Source organism: Paralichthys olivaceus, chromosome 2 (genome assembly GCF_024713975.1).
Source record: "Paralichthys olivaceus isolate ysfri-2021 chromosome 2, ASM2471397v2, whole genome shotgun sequence".
NCBI classification, from domain to species: Eukaryota; Metazoa; Chordata; class Actinopteri; order Pleuronectiformes; family Paralichthyidae; genus Paralichthys; species Paralichthys olivaceus.
In genome coordinates this window covers 25,432,146-25,460,064 of record NC_091094.1, presented here as the reverse complement: position 1 = coordinate 25,460,064, position 27,919 = coordinate 25,432,146, and the positions used below count along the sequence as shown (strand labels likewise).

General features: G+C 43.6%; 1 protein-coding gene across 1 annotated transcript; it reads left to right on the top strand.

The window, feature by feature from the left end:
• On the top strand, positions 1 to 27,806 carry LOC138405367 (uncharacterized). The gene is made up of 3 exons (XM_069513293.1): positions 1 to 465; positions 2,235 to 2,384; positions 19,007 to 27,806. Exon 3 carries the CDS (start codon positions 19,038 to 19,040, stop codon positions 19,170 to 19,172), a length of 135 nt encoding a protein of 44 aa, XP_069369394.1. The 5' UTR covers positions 1 to 465; positions 2,235 to 2,384; positions 19,007 to 19,037; the 3' UTR covers positions 19,173 to 27,806.
• Positions 27,807 to 27,919: the final 113 nt, after the last annotated feature.

The window sequence follows — 27,919 nt, the reverse complement described above, 5'->3', positions numbered from 1 at the left end:
CCTCCACGATGTGTCACTACCCATTCCACCTGCCTCTTCCCGTCATTCCACGCTCGCAGTTCCATCTACCTACACTTGCTCTTTTACCTCCCTCCATCCCTTAATTTCTCCTTTTCTTTTTGTTTCTGCTCTCTTTCCGTGTCTCTCAGCCCCCTCCATGTCCTCAACCCCCAACCCTCCACCCCCCTATGCCGTGTGGTGTGTCACCGCAGCCGGGAAGAAAGAAAAATGCTCCGGCCAGACGACAGCGAGAAGCAAACGGAGAAAAGAATAGTCACAGAGGAGAAGGTAGTGAAGGCTGAAGTATGTTTGGAGCCCAGCGATGCCTCCACTCACCATGAGCCAGACTTGATGGAATATCCTGCACGGGCAGAAGGAGGGAGAAGGAGAAGAGAGAAAAGAAGTGGACTGACAGAAGAATAACAGGACTGAGGAGGCAGGACAGCCAGCGCTCGCCTTAGGAGGGTACGAAGACACAAAACAAGAACACAAAATATATACATACAACATGTAGTATGCTCTTGCCAATCATTTCTTTAACAACCTCGGCTCTTCTGTCCCTTTTGGCGTTTTTCATTGAGGGTTTTGATCTCCATCTCTCCCTCTCTCCAGCACACTCTCTAGCTCGCTCGCCACAGTTGTGTCCACAGGCTCTGTTTGGGACTTTGACTAATTGAGAAACTATTCTCGAGCGGAGAAGAGACTTTTTCTTCCCTACATTTCTTTTTTATCCTAATTAATTCCCCCCTGTGCAGACACTCAAAGAGACTCCCTCTCTCTCTCTCCCACTCTTTAATTCTTACTCTGTGCGTCTTTACCTCGCTCTCTGTTTTCCCCCCCTCTCTCCATCTGTCTGCCTTTGAGAAGCAAATAATTGGATGTGGAGATTGGCTTCTCTGTGGCTGAGCCGGAGGATTGAGCCCGCTCTGCACTCCACACACAGGCAAACACACAATTACACACACTCGCACACACCTGGAGCTCAGGGGTGGATGTGACTGTGTGTGTGTGTGTGGATGTGACTGTGTGTGTGTGTGTGTGTGTGTGTGTGTGTGTTTGCTGCCTTGAGCTGCACACACTTCATAAACCTCGTCCTTATCAAATCTTTTTGGTGTAATTATTGAGGGATAAGGCTTGTTTTTATCTGTATTTTTCATATTGTCAACTAATCCCAAGAAAAGACCCAAACCAACCATGTGTTAGAGCATCGTTCTACTTCTGTCTGTCTCTGAGACCCACAAACACATATAACCTCATTTTAAAGAAAGAGCAAATAGTTTCTTAAAACAGCTGGGTACTTATTCGACTATTTTAGCTGGGGATGAATACTCACTTGATGCTCAATAACCTCTTGCAGGTTTTAAGTGTTTGTGGGATTAATATAAAATTAAGGGGGATGTGGGTTTTTGCGTCACAATGTACTGAAAAGGAGATAAAACAAGATAATCAGCTCCACAGAGAATACTGATCGTAGCATTAATATATGTTGGTTTTGGTCTCTCCTTCTTTCTTGCTTGCTTTAGGTTATTTATTCAAAAAAGATCTGATGTCTTTTTAAAATATGGTGAAATGACTTATTTAGGGTTTTGATTACACTGGATTTTTTACAGTGCAAATCTGAGTGAGAAGTAAGTCAAAGACGGGGAGAGAGAAGGAGAATTTAGTAGCTCGAGTGGCCGAGAGACCTTTTCGAAGACACTGGCAGAGGTATTTCCCCGGAGAGGGAGAGAGAGAGAGAGAGAGAGAGATGAAGACAAAGAGGAGACTTGAAGAGCTTCTCAGATAAGAAGACATAAGATGTGCTGTAATGCTGCTGAGCTACAGGATGGAGAGAAGGGCACACACACACACACACACACACACACACACACTTGGTACACTTTCTGCCAGGGCGCCAAGTCTCACGAGACCAACAGGCGAACCTTCAGAGCCTTAACACACACACACATAGTCATGTTAACACATTTTACACTCTGAAATGTGACACACATGCACACACAGACATAGATGGTCGCATATTTTACACTCTATAATGTGACATACATACACACAGGTCCACAAATGGAACAAGAGGGACTTGGCTTCAGTGGGACTCTTTTCATGTTTTTTTTTCTGCTGTATTTCATTATTCACCCAGACTCTCTCTCTCTCTCTTCTCTTCACCTTCCCGCCCAACCACGCATCTCCCTCCTCCCTCCCTCTCTCCTCCTTCTCCTCCTACTCCCGCTGCTTAGCTCCCGCCAGTCCAGTCTCATTGTCCTTACACACACCTCGTCGCTGAGCGTGTGTATGCACTAACAGCGGCGTGCATGTGTGCGAGGAAGGGGGGTACAGCGGGTCATTTCTCCACAACCGTGCAGCTGAGCACCGGGTTCCACCCTGAGGTGAGTATGTTTGCTCCTTATCCGGTAAACATACTTTTCAGTTTTCTTGTCTTTTCTTTTGGTTGTAGAAGTGTGTGTCTTCTATTGGTGTAGTGTGTGTGATTTTGTCTGGGTGTGTGTTTGTGTTAACAGGGGTCAAAGGTGCCTGCGGTGACATTTGGATGGCTGTAGCTTCGGATGTGGAGTTGAGATTGTGGCTCAAGACTGCTGGTGTGATTGTGAGCGAGTGTGTTAATGCCCCGTTATGTGTGTGTAGCCAGAGGGTGAGCTCGGCTCAGTCTGTACGTGCTCTGCGTATGAATTACTGACCACGACTTGAGTCTTACTCCCCGCTTGTTCACATCGAGTCTGCAAACACTCCCTCCTTTGCCTTTTTGTTCTTCTCCTTCTGACTATCTTATAGCGATATCTATTCTTTCTATCTTCTCTCTTTCTCATTCTGTCTGGTTTGTGTTAATTAGCATGACCGCTCATAGTGAAGCTCGCTGCCAAAGCTCTCTACTTCATGCACATTTTCAAACAACCAGCCAACAGTTTATATGTTCAATTTACCTCTTCTTCTCTCACTCTCTTTCATTCTTCGTCACTTCTGTTTCACATATGCTCTCACACACACACACATGTGCATACACACAAATTCCATGGCAGATTTAAATATTTCCCGGCGGGGTTTGGAGGGTGAACAGAAATAGATCTAATTCTAAATCAGGACGAAGAGCTCGGCTCTGGCAGCCTCGCCACCCTCCCTCCCTCCCGCCCTCCTGCTGCTACTGCCAGCAGCTACAACACTTGCACTCAAAGAGAAAAAAAGTTCAAAGATTAGATGCAAATTTACCAGTTAAATTATATGAGGCGAATAAGCTGTAGCAGTGAGAAATAATACTGCAATAATGCAGAGCTGCTGCCAAAGCTCACACACTGCGAACTCATAGCTGGACACAGGAGGCGTGAGGACAATAAGATGCCTTAGATTTGGAGATTTGGAAACATCACAGCCTATGGGAATGAAGTTTGCGTACACTGCCAACAAAATAATGCTGAAAATAAACACATGAGATGTTAAAGTGTGTGACTTGCTTACAGAACACTTGACTTCTGAGTTTAAGCTGTATGGATTTGTCTGTTCCGGCTCTTGGATGCTACAGTAGATGGCTGCTGCGGTGGAGAAATCAGCAGGATTAAGCCTCCAAGACAGGAGTTAAGATACAGATCTGGACTTGATGTGTTTTTACCCGTCTGTCTCCCTGCCTACCTGTCTGTCTGCCTGCCCCATCTGTCTGTTAGAGGCGGCTCCAGAGCAGAGATAGGATAGGTCACGGTCCGTCAGCCACCTCCAGTGGTCCCGAAGAGGGAGAGAACAACGGAAGATGTAGAAAGGGGGTAGAGGAGGAGGAAGACGGGTGTAGGAGTGTGTGGCTTAATATGTCAAAGTGTGAGTTTGTGGTGGCGAAGCGATAAAACCGGGGGTGGGGGGGTGGGGATGTGGCGGCAGCCGGGATAAGATGTGCTGAAGGCTGGATAAGCAGCACCTGGCTTGAGAGAGAAAATAAAAGATAAGGACACACAAAGAGAGACACGGGGATGTGAGGGTGGGGGTTGCAGGAGCGAGGGACGCTTCCAATATCTACTGACAGTCAGGATGTCCGTCACACCACGACCAGCTCATCCTCTACTCCCCCACCTGCCCTCCATCTCCCTCACTAACTGCCCTTTTCCTCTCCACTCTCTCCTGTTTTGTTTTTTTGACAACGAGCCGACAGCGAAGAACAAAAGCAGACGTAATACATGCAAACCCTCCTCTCTCTGCAGTCAGGAAGCAGAGGAGGAGGAGGAGGAGATGGGAAAGAGAGATGGATGAGTAAGGCATTACATGTAAGGAGATTGCGGTAATCAAATTATATAAAACTAGAATTACCGCCTCGTGCTTCTGTGCCTCCGCCAACCTGTCAAGTTGCAGGAAATATGGTCACAATCTCCCCTGCTGCTCCTGAAATTTGGTGCTAAATAATGGCCGGAAAAGTGTTTTCTACAGAACATTATGATGTCACAGTGACTCTGACCTTTAACCGTTTGGAAAATGTGTTAAAAACAACAAAATTTGTGTTATGTTCTGTCACGATTTGTGGATGCGATCTTGAGTCAACAAAGACTTGTTGGAAGGTCACAGTGACATTTGTCCATTGACCATTAAACTCTAATCAGTTCATCCTTGAATTCAAGTGAATGTTTGAGCCAAATTTGAAGAAATGTCGAAGGTGTTCATCAGAATTCTCCTTCACAAGAGTGTGATGTATGGACGGACAACATGAAAACATGATGCCTCCGGACACGGCTGTCGCTGATGCAGAGTAGAAAGTAAAGTAAGCAGTGTAGTTGCTCCATCCTGAGGATGAAATATTATTTAACAATAGTTGAAATGAAACAATTCGTAATTGCATTTTATAATATATACATTAACACAATATAATATAATACTTTTTGAATCATCTGGCTTTCATGACAATTTATTGACCACAACATTCATTGCATTTGGAATAGTTTGTACAGAAGCATTTTATCCTCTTTAGTTTTTGAACTTACACTTGTACATAAACTTTTCATATGTCTACTTGGAATATAAAAAATGACAAAACTTTACAAAACCTCATGGTAAAATAAACATGTTGAATTTTGAATTTGGCAATAGGCCAGCTAATGCCTGCAGTGCATTGATTGTCCACTAGGGACCAGAAGGCAGGTGTCATATTCGACACGCTTTTTAATAAAGTGTTGATTTTGTTGATGATGTACACATCTCAGAAGCATATAGTAAGTGTGTTACTTACTAAATATGCCTTATAGAGTTAAAACAGCAATGTTAACAGTGTTCCGACTCTTGACCCCTTGTGGTCGCTCAGGAAATGACTCTTCTTGTAGGCAATGGTGAAGGTTGTGTGGTTGTTTTTATAGCATCAGGAAGAAAAAAAACTGTAGGTGAAGAGAATGGTGGTTCTGCAAACAAGTTGTTGGACTCAACCACCAAAGATTTAGATTCACATCAGTTTACATTGGTTTGCTTTGCTTCCCTGTTCATCCTGCTCAGCCGATACTGCATGAGTCTGGTTTGTTAACAGTGTAGCACCACAGGTTGACCAAATGTAGGCATGTATTCAATGTAGTCGAGTTATGAGCCAAACTGTCCATTATAAGCATTGTAATCAAATGCATCTGCATATTTGCAACGGTGTGAACTTGTTTTGTTACTTGCAGACTGCATGTTACCTTATAATGCCTCGTGGTGGTGTTAGTGTGTTGCTAACCCACCTGCTATTCTGAGGACTTGTGGTAGTTGCCCCATTGGACGTTTTATGATAGAACCAATGGCCGTAGCAGTGAAATGCCAAGTTGTAATCTATGTGATGTTTCCTTTAGGTTTTTAAGTGGAGTGACTCAAACAAAGTGAAGTAATTTTGCTTACATGCATTTGAAGGTAATTCAGGTTTGCTGGGATCATACAGCCTCCATAGGATGGCTGGGCTCCTTTGGCTGGCCCCACTTATTCAGCCTGCTTGATAATTAATGATGGCTGTGCATTCCACGTATTAGAGCACCTCACACACACTCATGCAGTGATCACAGTCAGGCAGTGATTTCAGCTGTGGTAATTAAAGAGGTGTTAGTGAGAGTGAATAAAACATGCATCAATCCCTTTTCCCCTTCATTTGAACTCCCCTCCTCCATTCTCTCCTCTGGTTGTTCCTTCTTCCCATTCCCTTCTCTTTTACATCTTTTCCTGTTTTTCTTCTGCGATTCTTTTAATCCTCCTCCTCTTGTTCCTCTTCATCCTCTCCTTTTCTCCTGTTGATCTGCTTTTTCTCTTCTTCCTCCCATCGCCTGTTATGCTGCTTTTAGTACTCCCCTCACTCGTCCTTTCTCTTCTTCCTCCCTCCTTCCACCCCGCTCATTTCCTCCTTTATCATTGTCTCCCTCCTCTTACTCTGCACCACCTCCATCCTCTCCTCCTCTTCTTTCTCCTCTCCATCATTTCCCCTAGGTGTACCAATGTGTGCAAGCTGTTGCAGCAAGGGCAGTGCTGGTGTAGATAAAGCTGGTGGAGCTGTGATGAGATATACAGTGTGTGTGCGTGCGTGCGTGTGTCTACATAGACATTTTGATACACACACTCCTTCTAGCGCACACACACACACACACACACACACACACACACACACACACACACACACACACACACAAATCTTGTAGACACTGCAGGTGCTGCATCAAGATAAATGAGCCGTCATTAGCCAATCAGGTCAGCCGGTGGGAGGGCGATGGAGTACCAAGGAGCGATCAGCTCGTGGAGGTCAAGCCTCTGTGTGTTTGTGCTGGTGTGTGTTAATGTGCAAGTGTGTGTTGCACAGAGAGATTGAGAAGGAGGATTCCCTGATTAGATGTGAGCTCTCACAAAGTTCTTCTCCCCCTCCTCCTCACATTGCAAGCTTCCTCTTTCCTTCCTTCCTCTGCTGTTGTTTCTCCTGTTTTTTCCCACCAGTGCTCCTCTGGGAAGCGGAGGAGTACTGAAGATTGTTGTGCTGCTGTTTGACGGCCTAATTACTATCACCGGCCCGTAGTTTATGACTTCATCAGCTACTCATCAGAGTCAAGGAGACAGAGGTTGAGGAGGAATTAAAGTATTTCAGATGCCTTGTTTCCAGCTCAGAATTTCCGCACGAGAATAATTAGATGTGATATCATGTTTTATTTTGTGTGTGTGTGTGTGTGTGTGTGTGTGTGTGTGTGTGTGTGTGCATGGATTTTTGCCCTTTTAACATATATACTTGGGCTAATGCAAATGGCATTATGCATAAAGTGCTCATTCTCACAGCCAAGGTGCTGCTGGGTAGAAAAAGGGTAAATGATTAACATTACGGAAAAAAAACGTAATCTCCCTTATTCTCTCCCTCTGTCCATGAATGTGTGTGTGTGTGTGTGTGTGTGTGTGTGTGTGTGTTGGGGGGTGGCTTTCAGGATGGCCGCTTGCTTTCTTTGATCACTAATCCTGTCTCTGGCCTGACTTTCTGTCCCCTGTCCTTTTTTCCTGTGCCCATCTCTCTGCTCTCATCTCCTCTCTCACACGGCCAGTTGCCATGTCTGCATTGTGAGCAGTTTACAGACAGAATAAATAGGGCAGGGTGCCCTCTCTCTCTCTCTCTTTCTCTCTCACACACTCGTTCTTTCTTCTCTCTTTCCTGTTTCTGATTCTCTGTTGTTTCCCCTTTGTGCTGCTTGCATCTGCTTTCTTTGTCTGTTTCTTAAGCAACAGGTTCACTTTTTTCACATCTATTTAATACAATACTCACCAAGTATGTGTAAATTCAAATAACTTCTTGCACACTTCAATCTTCCACTCCCTCCATGCTGTGAAGCACTCCTTTCCTAATCATAGCTTCGCCGTGAGGGTGCTGTAAAAGTGGCACATGTGTCGTTAGTATGGAAGGCCAGTATGGCCAGAAATATGTGGAATTGGCATCTGAAGTCAACACTTTGTGTGCATGTGGTCTGTATTCATACAGCACTTTTCTATTCACATTAATACACTGCATTTTTTAGTTATACTTTCTCTATCCTAGATCACTGCTGGCACAGCTGTCAGCAGGCGGGATGATTTCGACCTGTACTATGGGGGGACTGGACCAAGACGTGCAAGGGGCTAAAAAAAAAATTCAGAGTTACTTTAAAAGGAAATTCTCATTTTCCCTATAAACACATATGACACACAGAACAATCAATATAGATACAGTTTTTAATTGAATTTGGCCAAAGAATATTCAACAAACAAAGAAAAAACCATCTTTCAGCACCGGACAGCGCCCATGTAGCCACACTTATAACAGGAACACATCCAGAAGTCAGAAGAATGGACTTTACGCAACATGCATAACAAGAAAACCGTGCAAGTGCATTTATGTTTCAGGAAAAAAAAATGCTATCACAAAATCAGAAATGAAATCATCAATATCTATAGTGTGACCACAGTTGTCACTTTTAACGTAGACTGGTTATCATCACAAGTATATTTGTTTTGCAAACAATAATAGCTGCCGACACACATAGCTGCAGACACACTGGTTCCAATGTTACAGAGTAAATGTCTATCACAAGCTCAGATGTAAATGAAAAATATCCACAGTGCAGCCACTAGGAGAAGTGCATGTCATCTTTTTTTCCTCGTAGACAGACTCTGAGTCTGGAGTCTGAACCTTTTCTTTTGATTAGAAACCGCCCCCCCTCACCATGCACACAGGTCATATGGTACAATTGCGGCATTAGCATGCAGCCTGCTAACTGGGTTGGTTAGTCCACTAAAATGCCTAGGGGGGCTGGACTGGGGCTGGACTGGGGCTGCACAGATTTGTGACATAGCTATAGCCCACCCTAGTGCCGGTGTAGCACTGTGCTTGATGGCGGTATCAGTTTGAAATGGTGACTGCTGAGGCCTTTCATTAACTTTCGCTGAGCTGTAGCTTTTTTAAACAAAGGAGGGACTGTGAATCGTGCCCTTCATTCCATAGATTGTCATCTCTCTAACCTACATATAGACTGTATTATAGTGAGAAATACCTTTTTTTTTGTTGAGCTGAACATCCTCATTCAACAGACTTTCTCTCTACTGACACTCTTCCCCTCCTTCTTGTCTCTATCCCCATCCTTCTTTCTCTCTGCACCACTCTGGGATCACTGTGACCTTTCTGTTCTCTTTTCTCTCGCTTTCTCTCTCACTCGTTACGTATTTTTTTCCCTCTCAGTTTCAGGTAATCTGTCCAACCAGTGGAAGCTAGAAATCTCTCAGCACATACACACACACTCACTCTCTCTCTCTCTCTTTCTCTGTTTCTGTTTCTCCTTCCGTCCTGTCTGTCGCTCTCACAGGCAGCACACAACCCCTGTCAGGCTCCTGCCGCTGCCTTACAGCATTATAATTCAGCACATTCATAACTTCATGGAGGAGCTCAATGGTTGGCTGGACAGTTGCAGTGTTAGTGAGACCTTGTAATCCCTCTGCTCTCTGTCCGGGCCTCGTTAAGCCTTATTCCCCATTGGGAAGCTGCAGTTTATAATTAACGTAGCTCGAATGCGCCTCTGCAGCGCCCTATTGGCTCTCTGTAGGCGTGATATCGCTCAACAAGGGGGAAAGATCGATGCTCATAAAGCCAACAGACAACACAAAGCTAAATTGTGAACAGCCTCAGGGAAGAAATGTGTAGTTTAGCTGAGATTCTTTAAACACCATTGTTTCTGTGGCTATTTTAACTTTAAGTGGTTGTTGATGTTGATTGACTGTAAGTCCACATCTACATTTCATGGCAAGAAGGGTTTCAGGGGTATTTCAAAACTCAAACTAAGGTGGATCAAGTCATTTTATTCATAGTCGAAATTACCTGGCGTGCAAGGACAGTTGTTGAACATGAATAAAAGTCCCATTATAAATAGATATTTTTAAAAAACTGCTATGTTAAACATAAAAAAGTCTCCAAAGGGACATAATAATGTTGAGTTTGGAGCCATCATGGGGAGAGGGGCGGATTGATCCAGTAGCAGGTAGAATGATGGATGTGGTGGTCTGTGTGTGTGTGTGTGTGTGTGTGTGTGTGTGTGTTGGGGGGAGGAAAGCACAAAGCACTGGCCTGTGGAGAAGAGAAAAAGCTCCTGTGTGTTGCGAAGTCAATACGCTCTTTGTTCACCAGCCTGGGAGACAGTTAGCCATGAGGACAGACTGAGACTCTAACGCACCGTAATATACCTGAACTTGCACACACACACACACACACACACACACACACACACACACTTATGCACACGACACACCATACCTATGCCTGACAGGACGTCATCCAATCCTCAGTGTTCCTGCTTCACTTTCTTTACCACCTTATCAGTTTTTCCCTGACTTTCTCCTCTTTGCTCCTTTCTTCCCTTCTCTCTCTCTTTCTATACATATATCCATTTTTCCCTCCCTCTTCATCCCACCCTCCGCTTGATGTCTTTGTGCAGGAACAACAGAAACTGCACTCCATGTTATCTAGGCTGAGGTGGGGGTTTTGATGGTGGGGGTTTTTACCTGAGAGGCAGACAGAGGGCATTTTGTGTTGGACACGGGAGCGAGGGACACGAGAAGGAAGAAAGAAAGAGAGTCAGGGAGGGGAAGGTAAAGTAGGGGGTGGACAACAATGTAACCAATAGAGAAAAAACTTTGTGCAAGTAGCTAAAACAAGTACAGGAATCCAGGACACACTGTGTTTTTAATGTTTGAGTGATAGTACGTTTTAAAAACTGGGGCTCAAAACCAGAAAAGAAGGATATAGAGATAAGATGGAGGAAAAGGGTTTGTATGTGGCCAGAAAGAAGGGAAGTGGGAGAAATGCAGGATTGCTGCTGAGACGACGAATACAAGTAAGTAAAATAAAATCATTTAATTTTTAGGATCTTTTCTTGTATTTTAAACAACTCTATGAATTCTATAAGTTACAGTATGCCTCAAATGACCCAAAAATAAATATACATGTAAGCAGTTTTGTAAATCGGCACATTCAAAGCCATTGCAGTGCATAACCTCTGGTTTATACCACATTCAGAGGACTGTTCAATGGATAATGTTTTATATATATATGCTTTTTAGAGGTTGAATACATTAATTTGGCAAGATAGCGTGGTGAGAGAGCTCCAGTTTTCTGTGTGTATGTTCGTGATGTTGAACATGACACACTGGGGAAAAAGCAAAGAGGGAAAAAGTCGATCACCTTTTTTTAAGCATGTTTAACAACTTTAAGACTCAATTATATTCCATGAGAAGACGTCAGGCACCTGCTTGTATGCGTTCCACTCACATACAGTGATTATGAATTGTATGAGTGACTGAAGGATGCCATGGTAAACAATGCAGGTCTAATAAGCTTTCAGTGAAGGATCTCTGGGCTGTTGACCATTGGAATCAGCATTAGGATTCTGTCACTCAAACTCAAAGGCACAACACTCAGCTTATCTATTCCGCTATGCTCACACTCTCTCACACACACACACACACACACACACACACACACCCGTGTACATGCTCATATGCGCTCGCAAACAATGATCGCCTTATCTTGTTGTCCAAACAAGAAGATAATAAATAAACCACATTGTCTGTTTCCACAGAGGATCTCGATAAGACACAAATCAGCTTACCCACACATGCATAGACAAAAATACACACGCATAAACATATACAAGCGCATACAAGGAAGAGGAGTGAGTTTTCAGAGGAATGTGGTTGAAGAAGATGGATTAAAACAAGGATGGATGACTTTGACATTAATCCTACCTGCTTTAAACTCTCTCCGAGCACCCCCCCACCCCCCCACCCCCGCTTTATTCTAAAACTCTGCTCCTTTATCTCATTTCTTCTTATCTCGGCATGTCTCTCCAGCCCTCTGACTTCCACATTCCCGTGCTTGTTGCTAGAGCAGTCTGTCGAAAAGAGAAGGGATTGCCCTCCAAACTGTAAAGTAGCTCTTTGTTCACCACATACAAGGAACTATCTAAATAGTTTATGTATGTGGGTGGCTATTAGTTACCTCATGTGTGTGTGTGTGTGTGTGTGTGTGTGTGTGTGTGTGTATTTACTTTTGACCTTAAAGAAATAACAACCGTCCAACAATCCCTCTCCAAGATCTCCGTAAGCACATTTTCCAAAATGTCAACCTATTCCTTAAAGTGACATTCCTGTGAGTGATATACATTACTCTGTTTCTTTTCCCAAGAGTTACATTCCTGTGTCCCACTGATCACTATCAGAACAATTATGACCAGAAAAAGAGTTTCTGGGAATGAGGTGGATTCATCGGCCTGAAACCTGTCAGACAAAGACACCACCATGCCAGAGCTTGTTGGCCTTCCCCTGCCTCGCTGCTACACAATGCTGTGTCTCTGACTCCTGGAAGCACAGAGCACTTTGCCTGCTATCGAGAAGCAAAAGAGGGATGGAGTTAATGTAGCTGTTAGAACAGTCTCCCATGTCGCTTGGCTAAGTCACAACAAGTGAATATGAATGTTGCAAAAAAGAAGAATTATTAGATTTTGCATGTTCCCATCAGTAAAAGGCTGCATCGTGTCATCAGAAGGTGGCGGAATTACACATGATTGTTATTAACACAGAAGAAGTAGAGGTCGTAAACTTGAAGCAAGATGTTTATCAACAGCCAAATTACTTCGAAGAAGTAAAAACCACCAGTTCCTTTGGTTTAAAATATAGAGAGGGCCTTTGACTCAGAGACACACTCTTTTCTTTTCTAGAAACGGACCCGTCTGATCAGTCATGAGTTACATGTTTGTTGTGACAGTTATTCTCAAATGTGTTCCTCTTAATTGCTTTAGCATAAAAACTCTTTTGTACAATTCATGATGTATTTTGTCTCTAAATTTCCCGATTTCCATCAACCCTCAAAATGGACATCAATGCATTGATGGAAAATCAGTGACAATTTTAAATGGTAAAAAACAACGTGTGGTCTAATTTGACAGTACTGTGTTCATGGCTGGTGCTGATCCATGACTAAAACTTCACCACCTGTAAATCGAACGATCTGCATGCCCAAAATATAATGTTTTCCAAATCTGTCATTGTAGAGACGGCTCTGATGTAATATTCAGAGTTTCATGTGACCAGAGAGAGCTTTATACAGTTAATGCAATCATACATCCCATGGGGACCTTAGTTGCTTGATTTGGGAAGTATGATTTGTCCTTTGCCCAGTTAGTCCATCAGAGAGCACTGAGTTGATGAGTTGCAAAAGGTTATTTTTTAACTTTTAAACAACACGATTTGGTCATGTAAAAAAATCAGATTTCTTGAAGCAGAAACTTCAATATATGTGTTGTCTGTCAAAGCATGAGGGGAGCTATGCAGCAGAATTACATTTTGAGAGATATATGAATACAAGGCAGTGAGTTTTCTTGTAAACTGATTCTTCTGGTGAACTGTTCCAAAGTGTCAGAGCCCTGACAGCAAAAAACCCTGTGACCCTTGGTCCTCGGCCTTGACCAGTGAATAGCTAACAGGAGCTTTTTTACAAAATCTCCTGCTGGTGGGAAATAATTGACATGCTCAGCCAGGAAGCTCGGTGCCATGGAGTCAAATCTAATATCAATTCTAAAAAGGACAGGCAGCCAGTGAAGGGACGCTAAAGTCAGGAAGATCTGATCACGCTTTTGTGATTAGGTTAACTAATCGATCAGTTTGTGTAATAGGAAACTGGGCCTGTGCTGGTTGGAGGTGATAAGCTTTGGAAAATGATTTGCTGTTGCATCTTTAATTTCACAGTTGTAAGGTTGTCATAACAATTTCAGCTGTTATTTCCTCCACTGTCTCTCAGGCGTCCTCATTCATGCAACAGATTCTTTCATGAATTCAAGGTGAAACAAAAGATGAATTGGACTTGGAGAAACCTTTCAGAGAATCGACATTATCTAAAGCAGTTGTGCACATATCAAAAAGGCAGTTAACTAAGTTATTCGTGTTTGACGGCAAATGTAAGAATTCACCAGATTCCACAAGTAATTAGGTATTTCAGACATGAACTACGGAAAATGTCTGCACAATGGCACCACTGACATATGTGACATATAGTATATGAAGAATGCAGCTTGAGATTATCCAGTAACACAAGTTCACAACAGGAAACTCTACATAGGGCAGGTGAAGGACATATTGTATAATTCCACACTGGTGTCACCAAAAGCTCTCTTGACATCATCACCAGTGTCTTCTACGTGTATGACTCTGCTTTTTCATCCTGAGATATTTGTAATCTTTTTGGTTTTCCAGTTTTGCATCAATATGCCCTCATTCTTACAAGGACTGACTCAGACATTACCTGGAGTTTATACTAGGATGTTGGCAGGAATCACTGCAGAGAATGTCCAAAGCAACTCGCTCTGACATTTGCCTTCTCACATACAGCCTCTCCGGACAATTTCAGAAGATTATCCTGGGTTCAGTGCGTGTATGAAAGCAGCTATAAGATGATGAGGAGATACGAAAAATCCCCATCTGAAATGAAAGCTAATTCCAAAGTATTTTTTATTTTATTTATGAAAAGTATCAGATTTAAATACCTCATAATGTGGTGACAAAGCTGTCAGAAATATAATCACTTTAGATGTTAAAGTCTAGTAATTAATCATAATTGAAGATTAAAGCCATGACAGTTCATGTAGGTAGGTAGTATAACTGGGTTTACAGGAGGATAATAGATGATGATAGAAAGATTAGGGGCCACAATTAGTTTTTAGGCCTCAAAGCCAAAGATATTGTTGGAAGGAATCCAGCCATGTTTAACAGATTACAACTCAGAGACCACTACCACCACTGAGCCCACCGCCCTGAGGCAGCTGAGAAAATCCTAAATCTAAAAACATGTTGTGCTCATCTGGTTGGGACCATGCTTCTCTATGGTTTAATGGCTGATTTAATATATTCATATTTATATATTAATTTCCCTCGTATTTATAGTTGGTGACGGATTAATATCAAGGGAAACTTGTTTAAAGTGTGTTTAAAGAGTGTTTACCATATTTTACAGAGCGAGTCACAGAAAAGTTGTCTTCTAGCAGTTGTTATGGGGTGTACCTTTGATGAGAGGGCTGATGGGAGGAGGTTGGAGGTATTTTCAAAACGTTGCCTGCTCTTGCTAACTTTTCCAAGATTACCAACACTAGCTTTGAGTTAAATATTATCAGCCCATACATTGTTTCACGATTATCTTAGATAAATACTTGTGTCAGTGTCTGTTGAAAACCCCAACACAGGTCAGGAGCCATTATAATACATTAATTGCAGGAGTGACATCTTATTAGAGCAGAATGAGCCACCCAGCCATTCAGCTGAATTTTAGGCATGCCTAGAGATGAATAATTTACAAGTGAAACTTTTATAAAGTTTTTAATTATTCAAATAGCTGATTTCCTTTTTCATTAGCCTTTATCTTCAGCCAAACATATCGGTGTAACCTCAGCTTGGATCCCATCACGGCTGGTTCATGCATGGTGCCACGCTCTGCTCTGGCCGGTGGCTGTTCATCTATGTGTGTATTTGTGGACACACGTGGGCTGCTCTGCCTCCCTCTCTCTGTTAACGTTGACTCATGCATTTTCAACCAGTTAATAATTCAGAGGGTCTGCAGGCTGTGTTTTCATCTGTCTCATCTCCGCACTCGCCTGTGAAAGAACCCCTAGTAATTACACACCACCAAAACAAGACACTATCTCCTATGGCTGGCAGCATGGCTGGGGATGGAGCGCGAGCGTGTAGAAATGGGATGGAGGGGGGGGGGGGCGGCAGAAGAAGAAGGGAATAGGGTGAGAGAAAGAGAGATCGAAGGACGGGGGGAGGGACTGGAGAGTTCGCGGCAGACAAGAAGGATACACAGTGGAGAGAGGTGTCTCTGCGCTGTTGTAAATCCTCTGCAGGGCCTTGTAAGCTGTCAAACAAGCTGAGAGTGTTAAAGGCATGAAGTGAGAGGGCTGCGCACGCTCGCGGACACACACGAATCAATGCGAGGAGTGAAAAGTTTACTCCTGCCACCAGCGTGACTCGCTCGCTGCTGTGTTTTATGGCTTTCTATTCCTATGTGATTTTCTCTGGCATGTCACATAGGGTCTTAAGCCATTGGGTACAGAGTGGGAGATCTGCAGACGAGGATTAGATGGATATATGGAATGACAGAGGAAGGATAAAAGAAGAGCACATGGAGGTAGCATATACCCTGTATGTACACACACACACACACACACACACACAACGACTGGCCTGAGGCATTTTTGTCTCCGCTTGCAGGCAGCCTAGAGTCTAGCCTGGGTAATTGCCCCCATATGAGACAGGTTGAAGTGCACATAAATCCCTAAAGCTTCTCACACACACACACACACCCACACAAATTCCCACACACTCATGTGCACGCACACATGCATGACACTTTATATTTGTTCTGTGCCTGTGTTTTTGTCACCCACTCCCTCTCACTTGCATTGCACACACACAAACACACACACACACACACACACACATACACACACACACACACACACACACACACACACACTATAAACCTCCAGCCAGGCCTGCTAGTGCTGCTGACTCAGGTTGGTATTTAATGAAGCTCTCAGTTTCACCTTGTGTCTCCTAATCTCCTCACTGGTTTGCCATTGGCTGCTAGCAAGCCAGCAAAAAATGTTAATGTTGGAAGTTTAGTGAGCCTTAACTGGCTGTGTGTGTGTGTGTGTGTGTGTGTGTGTGTGTGTGTGTGTGTGTGTGTGTGTGTGTGTGTGTGAGGGGGGGGGAGCAGTGAAGGAGAACGAAAGTAACTGAAGTGCAAATATGGATGTGAAGAAAAATGTGAGAAGCATAATGGTAAAGGAGTTTTTCTCGTCGTTGAGTGACAGCGCTCAATAGACCGCCATGCCAATCTTTACCGCAGTGTATGAGCGGAATGACCAATTGACTGGGCCTCAGTAACTTTCTCTGCATTGAGCGCTGCGGAAACGTGAAAGACAAGCCCACACAGACAGACTGAATCTGCCTTGAGGATTCTATCGACATCCGTCAGATACATGCGTATTAACTGGATTACACCGGTCGCTGTAGGCTTGCAGTTAGTGTTAATAAAAGTAAATCTCACGTGATTAATATCTGAAGTCATGTTGTAGATTAATATGTCTCTGGCCATGTAGACTTCAGGGTTGAATGTGACTCGTAATCACCCAACAGGCCTTGACTAAGTTCACAAGGGCGCCAGCAATCCTAAAGTCAGTCACATTCATTTCATGCATAAAAATGTTCGGTGACAGGCAGCTGGAGCCAAAGGAAATAGAATTCGTTCGACCTCTAATTCATGTCTTTGATCAGTTTCTTGTGGCTGATATAGCAACATTTTCAGCCAGCATATCCCCAAACCAAAGTAATGTAATTTATTTTTTTGTAGATGAATTACAATGAGGTTCATAACGTAAATCTAATGTGTTGCTATGCTCAGTAACAATCAGGGAAGGAAATTGGCAAAAATATATCTAGAACTACCATGTCCTCCTGGTGAACAACTGTAGCCACAGCCTTTTCTGTTACGGATGATTTTTACAAAGGTTTTTTTTATTTTTTTATAAACATACTGGAATAACATCCTTGCAACTCAGATGTGAGTCAATGTGTTTATGATCAAAGCAATCTCGTCCTGAAGAGTGTTTTAGCTCCTTGTAAGAAATAGTCTCCGTCCATATCATAACATCTAAAAATGTAGATCACATGACAATTTGCATACATTTGTGTGAATTGTCGGTGATAGGAGGAGGATGTTGCGAGCACAGACGACAAGATCAGCAACTTGTGTAATTAGATTTCCATGTTGCATTCAACACTAGTTAAAGAGGCTGATGCTGTGTTTTATTTCTGAAAAGGATCAAAACTGCTTACATGCACATACTGAACTCCGAATAATCTCCCTAAGGTATCCAGACGGAGAACGCAAATGTCTGAGTCAGTTGCTGCGGACATCTGCCAGCCTTCTAGTAAAAGCTCTGGGTAATATGTGAATGAGCCCATGTGAGAAAACAGCAGGAACGTGAGCGAGTGGACGTATTGATGACGTTTCTAACACAGGACAGATGCAAAACTGAAAAACATCAAGAGTATAAATGTCCCACATTGAAAAAGAGGAGCCACAGAAGTACAACACACTGATGATGACAAGATTTAAGAGCTTTTGGTGATAAAAATACGGGATCAGTAGAATTTATTTGTATTTATACAGTAAGTCCTGCCTCTGTACGCTATGACACAGCTGGACACTCTGGAGATTTCTTTGTTGGCGTGAACGCCAGGTGCAAAACAAAGAAAAAGTGATGCATTTGAAATCTAAAAGTGTGGATGTAGCCTAAGATGGATACCTTTAGCTTACTAGCTTGAATAAGATGTTTTTATCCTATAGAGAAAGTCTGAGCATATTTATGTGAATCACTTCTTAAACTAGAAATAGATGACAAAACATTAAAGCTATATATATTCAGGTTGAGAATTTAATGTGTTTCAGCAAGAGTCCTGCTACACAATTTTGTGTGGTTGTGTTCACCAAGTTGTTATATTTCTACAATCTATTTGGTAAAATAATTGTGCCACAACAGGAACGAGATCCAAAGGAGTGAGATCTAAACACTGAGGCCTGTGTTGTACTGGGAGGCACTTTTGCTGAAAGCGTCCCTGAAAGCACTGCACAGCATGAAATGGCAACTAGTTGCTCACTTCCTCCATCTTATTTTTTTTACTTGAGGCAAATCCTTCAGGCAAACTGTTAGGGACTCACCAAATGAGGGAAAAACTCCTCATCACCGAGTTCAATTTGAAGTTCTCGTTAGAAAAGTAACTGCCTCAGTATTTGGAAAACTATATTCTTTGATTCCAGATATCTGAGTGTTATCAAAAGAGTTCCTGGGAGAAAACTCCCCATGAGCAGTGGCAGTTTGCCATACGACGGTAAAATATTTTAACATCTCTCCTCCTTCCTTCCCCTCTTCTCCTCCCCTCTCCTCCTTTCCCTCCCTCTCCTCTCCATGCGCAGGTATACGTGGATGCTGCACGTCACATAGGCCATGCCCTTCACCTGCGCCTGCTTCTGTGGCCTGAACGGCTTCTGCCGCAGACGGAGGAAGAGGAGAAAGGAGCAAGTGGAGGAAGTGGAGGGTGAGGAGGTGGCACGTTGGAGGGATCAGGAGACAGAGGTGTGACAGCTGCAGGTGCTGTCGGCCACAGTCTCTTCCCAACCGGGCTTCATCCTTTGATGAACAGGAATGTGCTGCCAGGGTTCCTGAGTACAGGAACTGGGCGTGTTCATAATATCAGACACTGTCTGATGTTATGTATGGGGAGACAGGTATTGTAAAGGGGATTTAGAATCCACAGGCTTTTATTCGAGATTCTGAATTAATTGGGTATTTTTTATTCTGGTTAAAACCCTTGAAGATGTTATGTTGTTTACGATACTATCCGTGACGAAGGCTTCAGGTTTCACTTTGTTCCTGAAGTTTATTATTCTCTAACTCATCAACCACACAGTTGCCTTGAGCCATATTTCTAAAGATGAGTCAGATTGATGAAAAGCCTGTGGACTCGTATTTCATCCCTGTTACCCATTCCTGCTGCACTCAAATTTTCCCTTGGCAGCTGACTGAGAACTTCTGCTGACGTGATTCCAAAAAAAAAAAACATGTCTTGCCATAACTGATGTACTGTATAAAGTGTGAAGAGGCGACAGGTTCTAGAAACCCATTATTCCTCTCAGTCACACCTGCTCACCAGGCCCCATTTTTCCCTCCTCCTCCTGAACCACATCGCCTCCACTAAGGCTGAATTGGAACCAAAGCACGGCAGAGCCCTGCATCTCCTCACCTCCCTGCTTATGTCAGATCAACTTAGTGAAAACTTCAGCCAAGTGAGAAAGTGTACCGTAATTTCCAAAGTCACCCAAGGAGGGCCGCAGCCCATCTCGCTTTTCACGCTGAGCTGGGCCTGATCTAAAGCCGAGCAGCTGTCCAATCAGCAGCTTAGCTGGAGTGTGAAGATAGGAGTCAAGGGTCAGAATGAGCAACAGGGTTTGTGAGAAGTCCCTCCTCTGATGCTGTAGCATCTTTGTCTCCTCAATAGTGAGACAAGTAATTACAAACACACTCACCCACACACACACTGACACAGACTCATCAATTAATGTCCCCCGGTGGGAGTGGAGTGTCTGTCCGTAAATGCCACTGCGGTGCGTCTCCAGCTGTCACCTGTATGAGTGCATGACCGTGTGTGAGGGTGTGTGTGTGTGTGTGTGTGCTCTTCTTACTTCTTGGCTGCAACAATAGACTTTCAAAGCTGAAACAAGTGGTTAAGATATCCATTCAGCTGCTACAGACCTGCCTTTTCAGAATGCACATCAAGACACAAAGACACACACACAGGTCTCATTAGCGTGTGTGATTATGCATGGCACGTCTAGTCAGGCAGTGGAGATGTAATTAACCTTTTCCAGCAGGAAACAGATGCCTGGATGTCACACACACAAACACACTCACACACACGTCTGCTGTCAGGGAAACAAAGCCAACGTCACGGTGTCACGGAAACAAAGCCCCAAAAGCGTCGCCTGGCACTCTGTGATAATCCCCTCACGCATATTTACATTCAGGGCTTAGAATACGCCTCGATGCTGCTGTCTCCGCTCCCGGTTGCACCCACACTCCCACTCCCCCAAACACACACACACACGCACACACATACATCTGCCCATCCATCTTCTCTCTCACCTCCATCTACCTTTGGGCCTTCCACCTCATTCCCCCCTCTCCTTCCACAATCGCTTTCGCTCCTCCATCCTTTACATCTCCCCCAAAACTCTCCTCCTCCAGTTCATCTATTTATTATCAGTGAATAGTACATGGCCTTGCATGGCAGCTCCCATAGATTAGCCTCCTTTTTCACTCTGACTATGAATATCAGGGATTTCTTCAGGCGGGCAAAAAGCTGCTTTACGACAGATTAATGGACGGCCCTGATTGTGTCTGCTGGTGATGTGTGCCTGTGCCGAATAGATTGTCTGTTTGCTCATTCTCCTACTACAAGGGGCGAAATGAGACAACGCTAAAGCCATTTCACAGTGTAGAGCATCTATTATGATTCACTGTGTTACGACGCAGCCCTAATGAGAAAGAGAGAGAATGAGAGGAGGGGCTGGAGGAGGACAGGAGTGGAAGAGAGTAAAGATGGTAATGAGAGCGCGAGTTGAATACGGAAGAGAGGTGCTAATGCTAGACAGAGCAGTCATGCTAATTGGCTACAGTGGATAACTTTCTGAAGCGGGGGAAGAGAGTGCGGTGGGGGGGGGGGGCAGAGAAAAAAACTGCCTGATCTGTCGGCATTATTCTCGTTTAACGCTCCCTCCATTTCACCTCTTTAATGAGAGGAATATTCGCTCCAGTAATGGTGAAAGACTTGAAATGGGTAACAATTTGTTGCTCACACACACATTCAGAGGTGGTGAGGTGGGGGCGGGCTGGAGGGAGATGGTGTTGGCGGGGTTGGATGTGTGTTTTCCCTCAAGCACCCCAACCCAGTCCTTTATGGATCATGGCAATTTTCAGGGATTGTAACTCAAGGACAAACAGCTAAAAATAGAGGGGTGTTGCACGACTCTTGCGATAGTGTGGAGGGGGAGGTGGGAGGAGGTGTGTGAGTGCGTGCACATGTGTGTGGGTGGGGACGGCAAAAACGAGCCCTGTCGCATTAGATTTGGGTCAGAAACGAGGGAAGAGCCGGCAAAGCGGAGTGTGTTATAGACAGCAGGGAGATTCATCACTCGCTACTCCCTGTACCTCTTCGCCCGTCTCCTTCAACACCTCGTAGCCATCCCCCTTCTCTCCCCCACTTCTCACACACACACACCTGCAGGAGACAGAGAGGGGAGGGTGATGGGAAAGGAGAGAGAGAGGAATTAGTGAGGAAAGAAAGACAAAGCAGAAGTAGCAGGGCAAAAGCGGGAGAAGTAAACGTGTGATGGGGGAGAAAGGGAGACTGAGCCACAGCTAGGTTAGATAGTATTATCATATTAATATATGCCATTCTATCCAAGGATCTTTGCTGTATAATGAGAGCATACATAAATTCATACTGTGAATGATCCCAGGTGGGGAACTGTAGAGGCAGAGCCTTTCTCTCACCTCTGAATTCAGCAACCAGTTTCATGGAATCGTTTTTTTCCTGTTAAAAGTGAGATAAGAAGGACAACACCACACCCTGTATTTAGTGAAGGGACTCCTGGTTATAAAGCAAATTACCATTTTTCCCAAAATATCAAATCATTCCTTTGATTCACGTGTGCGACTGAATCTCCTAACCTGGTCTGTGATGGCGCCTTGCTGAAGGAACTAAAACTCCCTAAACATTATCAAATTATTTCCATTGAGGCTGCGTTCAAACATGCTACCACTGTGACGGCCACTTGATGCTACCATATCTATCAGCGACATCCAACCTTTCCAATGAGTCCTTTTACAAATTGATTTGCTAGATCTGGTCTTGCGTATGACAAATGGAGTCTCGTTTCAAGGATTGTCAATAAACTGCAAGTTAATGATATATTTCCTACAGGACACTTGCTGACCAAAGTTTACAAAAACTTTCATTTGTCAGCCTCTGAAGCAGATAGACATACCAAAAGAAAAAACATTTAATAGCTTAAACATTTGGCTTATATTGTAAATCATTTCCATTTCCCTATACACTTCATGAACATTTTCCCCAAAAACATGAATCGTGCAAACTCTAGTCAGTGGAAATCATTATATGACAAAATATAAATAAGCCTTGATTGATCAAGGCATCTCATGGTCTTAAGCCCTTTAAGTTGCTATATCAATCAAAGTCAATCTTGACGACACGTAAAATCATCAGCATCATTTATTGGCTAACACTGGACTCTGAGGCTGATGCTGTGTGTAGTTCGAGGTACTGTGATACCAGCACATCTCACCACGGTACACATGTAATATATTTGTAACTTTGACGGTTCTCACACCTTTATTGAACAATAAACTCCTCTCTTTCTGTCCATGTGTCTGCGAACAAATAAATACAACACACTTGTTATCAACACAGGCAGCTTGGTACCAAAGTTACTATCAAGTTTGGAAGCAACAGGGGTAAATCTCTGAAAGCACCGAGAGCCAAACAGACAATCCATGACAGTTTTCATGCTTTGCTTCGGGGAGTGAAACCCTCAATGCACATAGAACTATTTCTCCCTTCATAACTTCTCCTTCTTTTACCCACATCTGCTCTCTTTTTCCCAATGAAGGGGAAAGTGATAGTCCCACCAAGGCTAATTAGGAGGACTGAGATGCAGAGCGCTGATAGACTGGTGATAGAGTCAGGAGGGAAGCACCAGCACCGGTCGCTTAGAGCTCCCACCAGTCCCAGAGCATCAGACGAGGGAACTGGGAAAAGGGATGCCGGGACGGGAGATAAAAATGAGTGGAAGAGGAGGAGAGAGACACATAGCATAATTGAGACTGTAATGGGTTTTGCCAGGAGCACCTGTCAGGGTCGAGTTAAAATGGCTGCGGTGAGAGAGGAAGAGAGGGATGAGAGCATGGAAGAGGAGAGAGGGGGCCAATTGGAGTCAGGATCCCAGTGAGGAGAGGCCCTCTTCCATGCCAACCTCACCTGATTGCCAATTTGTGCTGGTTTACACACGTCAAGCACCAATACGGGGCAATCGCAGACACACAAACATCGCTGATTGGAGAGTGCTAACCAGCTAAAAGAACCCATACACATTCAGTCACACACATGAGTGGACTCATGCTGACATCCCACCTACGCCGTTTGATTGGACACATCTAGCAGCTTAACAAGGTGTCCACGGCGCAGACCTAAGCCGCGTGATTGGAAGATAAAACTGCTGCCGTTAAATATCTAATTCTCCCCCATGTCTAGATGAAAATAAGGTGCAGCACTGATTAGATTGCAGCCTGCTGTGCCAACCTTGTGTCGGCGCCACGTTCATTACCAGCACTCCACCCGCCCCAGCCAATCCTATCTCCGTTCGTGTTCCCTGCCGACCGCGAATACTTCATTTGTGATAGAAAAGCAATTCTGACAGCCTCGAGAGTTGAGGTCGATGCCTGAGGAGTGATGAAATTAAGTCAAGTTAAATGTATTTATAAATCACTGCTAAATCTGCACCTGGCAGTTTAACATGTTGACAGCCCCAAATGGCGGCGAGATATAACTGATTGAACTCCCTACACAGAAATTCTGTTAAAAGTGGTGTCAGTGAACGTCCCACTCTCGTCCAGAGGGGGTGTAAGTGATGAAGTGGTGCAGCCATCACCCCCGGGGACAAGTTCTCACTTTCTTCAATCTCATAGAAAACATTTACTGCCATAAAACATTTTGATGGCAGAATTTCGGTGCCTTTTAAGCATGAAAAGTCAAAACCTTTCAACATTTTCTCTTTGACTGATAGGAAAGGTGCATTTGTACGTGGTGCAGCTTTAACAGATGTACTTCTCACAAATCAAAAGCCATTCATCAGATATGAACTCAATTGATTTGTGGTCTGGTTGAAGTGAACGACTATCAACTGGCTTTTCTAGCTGCATGTTAAGGCACAGTTGATGTGCAGTGCTACTCAAGACCGTAGCTCTCACTGAGGAACTGTCAGGGTTTCATTAACCTGGGGGAGGTGACCATCTATTAACATGATCTTTTTTGGGCTCATTCAATATGTCCAGTTATGAATGACAAATGGTGCATACAAATAAAATATATGTAAATAAAATAATTTAGATGAGCCAAATTAAAGTGTCTGATATATGGAATATTTCATAATATTAAAGTAACTATAATATTAATATGTAGTAATATTGCACATTTACTTTGTCACTTCCGTTAAGTATGACAAATTGGAAGTAGCAGAATAACATAATGGACTCACGTGAACATCACTGGATCCTTCAGTTCCCATAATGCCACTCAGCGACGTCTTTAGACTTCCCTTTATTTTACCAACACCTCCAGTCTTACCCTGATGACATCAGCATGCAGGGTTATTCTCTCGTTGTCAGAGTACAGAACACATCTGACAACAGTTTTTTACACAGGCTGAGCAGTTATTGTTATGACTAAATTAAACTTCATGATTAAAATGATAAGACTGGGTCTTTTCTCTTCAGTTCAAATTAGCAGGATATTCCTCCACATTTTAAAAAACATTTGCAATTGACATTTTAAGATATGAAATTTCATTTTATTTCTTTTTTATTTATGAATTTAGTTCACTGCACCACTTACTGTAATAATGCTCACCAAGAACATAACTGATACTTTGGGTTATACCCTGGTTCACCACCATAGATTGGGTCTCAGAGCATTTTTGATTATTAAGTGCCATAATTAAATGACAGCAATTAAAAAAAACTGCAGCAGTCAGCAGCCGCTCTGCCAGACAAATATTCAGTTTCACTTACAGGTCAGTCTTCAGTTATGGTGGTTGAAGGTTAAAGCGGATGCATGGTGAGATGGACACTATCACCTTTAACAGAATCCATAAATCTTAACAACTTGTGCAACTGTCCCAGGTTATACACACACACACACACACACACACATGAATTAAAAAGGAAAAGGTGTATATTGAGCTGCTTTGTGAACAGAGATAAACTTTTCTAATTGGCTGTGAAGAGGTCAGGTGCCCCACATATCTCATGTGAAATCACCATCATCAATGGAGATAAATCAATTTCTCTCCCTGTTTTTTCCACAGATTTTTCACTTCATCCTGCTCCTCCTCCTGTTCTCTCTCTTTCTCATCCACACACACACACACACACAACACACACACAAACGTCCGCTGAGCTGGTCGATACCAGAGCAGGTATATTGAGCAGTGGCTGTGGTCTAAATGAGAGTTTGATTTCTCAGGGGGTGTTAGGTCCCTGTAACTGTGGTGTTGAGTCACTATCAGAGACCTCTTGGCCAAATGCTCATTGATGAAGTGTGTGTGTGCGTGTGTGTGTGTGGTTTCTGTGAGTGCACACTTTAAACACATTTTGATTTAGTTGTGTTCAAGAACAATACTTTTCATTAGAGGCTGATGGCTTTCATTAAGAGCAGTTCAGCAGGGCCACTACTGTGAGCTGATCTGCTCTTAAACACTTCATTCTCAGTAAAAAAACAAAACAATGGAACGTGGCATTACTCAAAGACACAAACACACACTTACCCACACACACTTGTTTTGTATCTTGGGTCAATTCTGGAAAGTGCTACAGTTCATTAGAGCTCCAAACTCACCATCTGCGTCTTTGTCCAGGAAGCTCTGGATTTGCTCTCAGTGACACTGAGCCTCTCTGCTCACACAGCAAACACACTTTGTGTCATTTGAGCCTATTCATAACATTCACTAAGCTACTGATATTGTCTAAACCAACAAAAAGCCCATGGGTTTGATGCAGTGAGAGGCCAAAGTCACTGAGCAAACCACTCTGCATTTTCCATCCATTAATGCCGCTTTGCTCGGTATACAGGCTTTGAGTTTGTTTGACTGGATTTGTGTTTGATTTGTAGCATCTCGCACATTCTTTCACCCCTTTTAACCCTGCACGCTCGCTGCCACCTAACAACACACTCAACACCTTGTTTTTTTTGGCATCAGAGTGTGTGTAATACCATCTCCTTCTTCAGATGGAGTTTCTGTGAGTATCTCTGGGCCTTTGCGGCCGGAAACAGGCAGAGATAGAGAGTGAATAACGGAGGAGGAGGAGGGACCTTTGACAGAGCAGCGCTGACAAACAGCTCGACATAATGGGATACATAAACATGAGGTCAGAGAGTATCACAGCGGGAGAGGGAGAAGAAGGATGAAGGGAGGGCAGGAGGAAGAAAGTGTGTGAGAGGCAGAGCGAGGTTGAGTGGGGGGAAACAGATTCCTTGATCGGGAAGGTTGTCCTCTCATTGACAAGCTCTCACTCTGTTCAGGAAATCCACCACTCAATGCTTTGACATGGCACACACACACACACACACACACACACACACACACATCAACCTCCATGGTGTGTGTGTGGTAGAGGAGAGGATGTGCTAGTGGTCTACGTGGTACAGAGAGTGTGTGTTTGTAATGCAGAGCACGTTGAGATTCCTAGGGAGCTCCTTTTGCAGCAAAGCCTCATTAAAGAGACACTTGCCTTAAAGCAAGGATATACTGGCAGACCACACACACACACAAGGGCTCAACACTAGAGATTCTCTCACGCTAACACAGACTGACGCACACACAGAGCCCACTTTAACCAAACAGAATGAAAATCTCTGCAAAGGAACAGACGTGGAAAAAGCAGAGGAATAAAAGTGGCTCAGTAAATGTTCCCCACTGCGGTCCCCCATTTTTTTTAATTTCCTCTCCATGTTCTCCATATGAATAAAGTTTCATTTATCCACCTGCCTCCCCACCCCTCACCCCCCACCTCACTAATATTATATTCATGTATATTTGATTGTGTCAACTCTGTGGAGATTGGTTATGATGTATCTTGTGTGCCTTTTAAAAATGCATCTATGAATAAATAATGTCTGTATCTGCTGATTGAAAAAGCCATATTGCCAGAAAGCCATGATGAAATGATAATGTAATATCTGTCCCTGTGTTGAACAAAGCAAAGCACCCTCCCGCTTCCCCACACAGTTTTTCTTTGTATTTCTCTCAGTAAATAAAACCCAAATCTCTGCAAACGCACCTTACACTGTCTGATGATACGCTCTTGTATGGTTTGCACTGCTGCTCCGAGTGTGTTTTAATAAAGAGAAAGCCCTTTTCTATACATCAGAGTGCTGTGTGGTTGTTTTGCGATATTAATAAAGAGAAGCGAGCCATTTCCCTTGAGAGGCTCCCCTGCTAATTGACAGTGATCGCAGAGGCTCCTATCTGGGGTTG

Coding starts and splice junctions, on each gene's coding strand:
- LOC138405367 (XM_069513293.1), top strand. CDS start 19,038: ATGCCCTTCACCTGCGCCTGCTTCTGTGGCCTGAACGGCTTCTGCCGC.